The sequence below is a fragment of the Mandrillus leucophaeus genome, unplaced genomic scaffold, assembly GCF_000951045.1.
Source record: "Mandrillus leucophaeus isolate KB7577 unplaced genomic scaffold, Mleu.le_1.0 Scaffold233, whole genome shotgun sequence".
Lineage (NCBI taxonomy): Eukaryota > Metazoa > Chordata > Mammalia > Primates > Cercopithecidae > Mandrillus > Mandrillus leucophaeus.
The window spans coordinates 3,511,211-3,517,999 of NW_012102399.1; the positions used below are offsets into that span (position 1 = coordinate 3,511,211).

The 6,789-nt window shown below is 36.7% G+C and overlaps 1 protein-coding gene across 3 annotated transcripts in view; it reads right to left on the minus strand.

Annotated features, from left to right (window-relative positions):
• The window catches only part of GDAP1 (ganglioside induced differentiation associated protein 1), a 24,186-nt gene extending 18,400 nt beyond the window's left edge, over positions 1 to 5,786 (minus strand). The window contains exons 1-2 of one of the 3 annotated variants that reach the window (XM_011981981.1): positions 5,697 to 5,786; positions 4,716 to 4,884 (exon numbers count right to left, since the gene is read on the minus strand). In XM_011981981.1, coding sequence (XP_011837371.1) covers positions 4,716 to 4,821 — 106 coding nt within the window. In that variant the 5' untranslated portion in view covers positions 4,822 to 4,884; positions 5,697 to 5,786. Of the gene's footprint in view, positions 1 to 4,715; positions 4,909 to 5,590 lie in introns of all 3 variants that reach the window. The other 2 variants (XM_011981979.1, XM_011981980.1) reach the window with 2 other exon arrangements.
• Positions 5,787 to 6,789: the final 1,003 nt, after the last annotated feature.

A 6,789-nucleotide genomic window follows, 5' to 3' on the forward strand; every position in this document is an offset into this window, starting at 1 on the left:
CATATGGTATATTTTCTCCATACTCTGTGCTAATCTGCAATTTCAGTCTATGTGCTAAAAGGCCTATATTCAACTATACACAAGAGCCTTTTCTTGATGAACATAAAGATAAATGTTAACTGGTAATTCCTTAAATAACTATTTTTAATATAACAGTGACACCAGAATTAACATTCTTTTTAAATGTTACATTTGATGAAATTCAAATGTAATATTTAGATATATTTTATAGACAATATTTTATCTATAAATTTAGATATCCTAATAAGATTTATGTGATTTTAATATCATACTAGAATAGTTTATTTCCAAACTAAATTCTATTTCCTAAGAATAAATTATATACCTAGACATAAGACATGAACGTGATGTTCAAGGAACTGTTGTATTAAATTACAAAAATCCATTATTCTTGATTCCACGTTACCAGAGTTACTTGGTAGTAATACATATGTTCTAGTATTTTATAGTTATTTCATATATTTTTGATTAGCAGCCAAGTTAAATTTAATTTAAAGAGGTTATGAGTACAATAGCTAGATTGAAAAATCCATATTTGTGCATACATTCACCTTGTCCCATCCATTCTTCCTCAGTTTACCTAGTCTGCTTGCTCTCATACCTCATCTAGCTTTATCAGTTGCTTGCTGTAAAATAACTATTCTTCACCACATGCCCAGACTGAAAGAGGTATCATGTACATGAAAGAGTCTATAAAACTGGACAGTAATAGCACATGTATATGTTAAGAACAGATTTGGAATTATCACCAAATTTATAGAAAGAAATTATCTTTGAAGACTAGCAAGCTTCTAATGATTTCGGATCTTTAAAATATCTCTGAAGTATCCCGGGACCCTACACCCAATTAATACCCAATAAATGGTTACTGAAAGAATAAATGAAGAGACAGCTCTTGGCCAGCTCTTAGTTTAGCAGCCGTAACTGAATACTTCTAAATTTCTCATTTGACCCAAGTTTTGCCCTCAGGAACATCATTCATGTCTATACCATTCTTCCGTATGACTGCTTTCCAATAAAAAAAAAAATCAAACATAGCCATTATCCAACAGATATTCACTATTTCAGACTATGACTTGAAAAGGATTGCCTCAGCTATCAAACTACCAATTATTTAATGAACTATCCCAAAAGTACAAGGATATAAATATGTAACTATAAACACAAAAAAGTTGAGAAATGTCTCCAGATCAGCAAGTCATCATTTTTGGCATAATCCCCACTGGATCGATAACAGGGGACAGCAAATAACAGTGAAGGACATACTAGTTCACTACATTCTGTTCTTTAGAGGAATGGTTACACTTACAGTCTCCTGTCATGACCATGGGCAACTGCACACCTCATGAAATCCACCCACTTACTCTATCTCATCAACATTCCTCAAAGTTACACCCATAATTGGACAAAATGCCAACTATTCCAAACAGCTCAGAATGCAGAGAGTTACAACTCACCCCGTTCTCAATAAAATCTAAAATTTTCAAAGAACCTGAAATCACACTAGCCATTTAACATTGGTAACTTACTATCTATTAACCAGGTGCCCTATTCTTTTGGAATGCAGCTGGTTTTTTAAATCAAAAGCCTGATACCCATTTTCCTCATACTCATTTTACATTTAGTCTTATTAAACTTTATCTTATTTTTCCATTTTGTTGTATTTCCATAAGAAATATTTTATAAGCTAGTCATCATTTTGACTATCTTTTCTGTCATTCACAAATGTAATCTTATTTCTTCTATGTCTTTATTCAAATCATTGACTTGTTAGGCTCAAGTCAAAACAGAAGCCTACAAGAAAATTACAAGGGATTCCTGTCTAGGCTAACATCTGTTTCAATAATTCACTCATTTTAATCATTCAAAATATTTATTAAGCACCTATTAAGAAACATTCACTGTATAAGGCATTGGGGATAGTTTTTAATAAGATACACTGTTCCCAACCTCATGGTACATACAGTGGTGTACAATTCAAACATTTAAAATAAAGTATAAAAACAATTATAAGTAAAATGAGAGTCTACAGTTGAAGAGGTAATCTGGTATAAAAAATCTATACATTAATATTCTTTAATATGGTAGTTTATTCATCTGCAAATGTGCATTACAATCCTCTAGCTATATTTGCTCCTTTATTCCACAAGGGTATATGTAATGTAATCTCAAATGTTCTACTTAAATCAAGATATACTATATCTAGAACCATGCCTGGCACATAACAGACAGTTTTTTAAAAGTGTTAGGGACATTCTCCAGCAGTGTAAAACTTAAACTGGTTCCTTTCACTGAGATACCCAAAAATTTTAAACATATTTAAACAACTTTTCACAATCTATTCTAGATTTCTGCCAGATTTAAAGACAGTAATTTACACCAGTGCTTACTTAACTAAACACTAATTTATAGCAGTACTCTCAAACGTTAATGTACATATGAATCACTTGGGGCTCTTGTTAAAACAAAGATTCTAATTTCATAGATCTGCAGAGAGGCCTAAGGTTCTGCATTTCTAACAAGCTCCCAGGTGATGCCAGTGCTGCTGGTGAATGGGAACATACAGTAAGTAGCAAGGATTGGTAGAATTCACTTTTCCCTGTCTTTGACAATAGGATGTTTATCTATGTTGTTGTCTTTCATTCCCCATGAGTTCTTAAAGTATCTTAATTGTGATAACACTTTTTAAAACTTCAGTACTCTGAGATAAACTTCTTCTTGACCTTGATTTATATAACAGCCTTGATTTATATAAACTATTGTTCTCTTGCTGTCTTCCTATCTACCATAAGTTTTGGGTCCCTTAATCGTTTTTTCGTCCTTCCCAATTGATTGAAAGATCCAACAACTTAGTGGCAGCGTCAGACTAAAAGCTAGGACTCTTGATTGCTGAGTTACAATAATATTTCAACCAGAATTAAAGTCTGCGGTTTCCGTATTTCCATCCAGTCACAGCCTACAGTGCCTTCTCTTCTAATTCAATAAATAGTAATCAAAAGAATTTAGCATTTCCTTTGTTTGGTTATTTAAATACAACTTAGCAGGACACAGAACATATTTCTGCTTTGTTATGATTCTGTACTAAAAGCAAAAGAGAAAGACTAAGGAAAATTGTAAGAAAACCTAATAATTGGTAACATTACTATGTTGTAAATATAATTTATATCACTGAATTTCTTAGAGGAAAAACAGTGTAAGGAATGGAGGGAGGAGGTAAATGATGATAGTAGAAGCAGTTCAAGCAATGCTACCAAAAAACTTAAATGGGATTTTCCATTTAGAATACCTTTTTAAAGTTTTTTATCATTTAAAATAGAATTATTAACACAATTATTTTGTTTTGTTCAATTATAATTACATCTCCCAAGAAATACAAATTATTAACAGACTTATCCATTTCCAAAAAGCTCAAGATTAAGAAAAATTGTCTTAAATGAACTAGTCGTCATTTTCAGTACAGTCCCCAGCATATTAATTTACAAGGAATAGCAAATAAAGATGAAAAGAAAGTACCTCATTAAATGTTTTGGTTTAGGCCAAAGCTATCTTCAATTAAAACCTCCAATCACAATCCTAGGGGACTAGCAATTAGATTAAGAACAGGGGTAGCCCATTGCTAATCTAATTCCCTGGGCTTCCCCGGCCCCACTGCCCACCATCTAGGCCTCATACTCATTTTCCTTCTAAGTACCTGAGACTTTTTTTTGTCCTAGTAATTTCCTTTGTCAGCTTCCTGTAGTTTGGGGCTAGGCTCTGCTTTCACCCTACCCTATTAACATCAACATAACTGGTAGCAGATGAAAAGTAACAATCTCACACAGCCTTTTTAGAAGAGCATTCAGCTGGAAGCTCTGAGCCCCCTGTTCTGCTCTCAACAATGTCCGCTGTGATCAGCTGTGTAATCTTGGGTAAATCCTTGCAGCTACAGTTCACCTCAAAGGATTACTATTAGGAACAAGCAAGACAATGTGTAAGTGACAAGGACTATGGGAGACAGTCAGTATAGTATGAAGGCTTTGGAGACCAAAGACTTTGCCATACAATAGCTATATTACTTTGGGCAACCCTGTTGCTTTCTCCTCATGTACATAATGGGAATAACTTGTCTCAGATTCTTCTGAAGACAACATAGTATAGAAATTATAAAATGTCTGACACATAACAAGCTGTCAATAAATGATTTACCTAAATGCACTATACAGATTTAAGCCCTACAATTCCTTAGTAAATATATAAAATTCAAACAATTCAGAAGTGACTGGGGCAAAGAACTCAGGTATACTAACATCCTATTCTCCTTTAAGATTTGTTGCTCTTTTTCCCCCCTTGTTTTTAAGGTGAAACCATTTGGTTTATTCGATGAAATTGTCATAGTGCACATTTAGAATATTATGAATTTAAGGCTAAGAAATCTCCAACACAAACCACACATCTGCAGTTTTTTGCAAGTGAATTTTTTTTAAGTTTCAACATTAACATTTGTACTTTGAATGAAATTATTTTAAGTAGCATTATACTAGCTTATACAAAATTTGTTATCGACCTATTTGTGTGCTTATGGAAATGGAAAAGGTTTTTAATCCCAAACCACCATCATGACACAAGAGAAAGAGAGGAGAGAGAGAAAAAGAGAAAGGGAACACATAGTTGTGTTGAAAGTAAATCCAAGAAATCACAAGTAGCCTTAACATTACCATCCAGGAAAGTCTGTTCAAGATAATCAATGATCTGAGTGGCCTCACAAATTATGTTTTCCCCGTGGATAAGGACAGGCACTTCTCCAGTTGAGTTCAAACGCATAAACCAAGGCTCATTGTGCTCACTCAAGGGCAGACTTACATCATGTTCCTCGCACTTCAATGCCTTTTCAGCAATTACCAAGCGCACCTGGAAGAGTTCACACTGGTTACTACAACACGTGTAAGCTTTCAATTAAATGACTTCCCTGGACACCGCTAAGCAGCCTTTCTGGGCTCCCCTGTGTTACTGACATTTTCAACAGTCGTTTTAACAATTCCTATTCCTGGAATTAACAAGTACAGAACAATATTCAACAAATTAAGAGAAGAACACAAAATAAGTAATGAAATGATTCTTACTGTATTCATTAAACAGTCACCCTCCTCATCATCACCACTTTCTTGGCGTCCTAAACCTGATTATGTGCCCTCCCCAGACAAGAACCTGACATGTACGTACATCAGCTCTTGCTGAAGAAAGTGAATGCGAGAGAGCAGAAGAGATCGCAGATGATAAGGGTGCACGAAGGCACCTCCCTCTGCCTCTCTCCGAAGCCCAGCAGGCAAGGCCTCCAGGCTAAATACTGAAAATGATGCTTTTTTTTGTCGCATTTCGCGAGAGGCAGAGCCTGGGTCATAGCCACATAAGATTATCTCAGACTGGTTCTACCTGCTCCCCACCGGGGGGCATCCTGGAGGGAGGGCCTGCCCAGGGTCAGGACGCTGGAGGCGGGTTTCTAGGTGGAACGGATTCTCTGAGCCGGACCCAGCAGGAGCTGTCCCAGTGCTGAAGCCCGATCCGCGCCACCCTCCGCCGCCAAGGCCTGTACCTTTTGAGAGCTGAAGGAATGCGTCCAGTGGTACAGAATAAGCTTAACCTCCGCGTCGGCCTTGCCTTCCGCCCTCAAGGGCGGGCTCCCTCTCTGCTCTTCCTGCCTCTCAGCCATCTCGGAGTAAGTGAGCGCGGGTGGGCCCGGCCTGTCCGCCCTGGGCTTCTGCCTCCCACACTGCCCCGCAAGGCGTTTCCGGGTTTTGAGCCGTGCCTGCCGGAAGGAGGGCGCGCGGCCCGCTGGGAAATGTAGTTCCGCCGGCGGCCGAGACTGCGAAAACGCTTGGTCTGCGCCCGGAAAGCCACTGGCAAGCCTGCGAGTGCACCTGCGAGGTGCAATTGAACGGTTGTTTTTTGTTTTTTGCTTTTTTAGAAGAAAAAAATCAAAAATATGAGACCCTGGTTATGAAGGGCCGTAAAGAAAAATGGTGATAGGAAATTACTCTTCGGTTTGGAGGTTGCTCAGGTATAAAAGCAGCAATTTCCCAAGATACTTAGGGTTGCTCTTAGAGCCTGTTCCTTTTTTGGAAAGGAAGTTCCGGTCGACAAAACAACAGGAAAAGGATCTATGAGTTTTCATTAGAAGATGCTACTATGACATTAGTGGACTAATTCCTCAAATTTGACTAACTGCTGTAGATTAGAGAATAGTCTTGTATAAACCGTTAGGTACTTGATTTTGATAACTGTGCTTTGTAAAAGAAAAAAAAAGATGCCACTATGGAGTCATGCAAAAAAACTGTTTTTGTCATAAACAGCTAATAAACAATGGCGATATAAAATAGCCTAGTTGTTAAACACAAAAATTCTAGAACAGTACTGCCTAAGTTCATGTCCTGGTTTTTCCATTTTCTAAGTAAGAATAATAATTTTATTGTTTCTCTCATAAGATTTTTGTGAAAAATTAATAATAAAATGTTAAACACTCAGAACACCCTGTCACGTTGTAGGCACTCAGTCTTAGTCACAGGTTCAGTTGCCTTATAAACATTCTGTTTATAACCATACAATCATAATTTTATATTAGTCTAGTTATTGTATGTCTCTGAAAATTTGGCATCATATAGTAAGTTGAATTAAAAAATCTCTTTCAGTAATATGTATAAATATAACCATGGAATAAACGCCTGTACAATGTATTTGGCAAATATTTTTTGAGCACCTACAATGTTCCAGACATTGTGCTGGCTCCTGGTAATA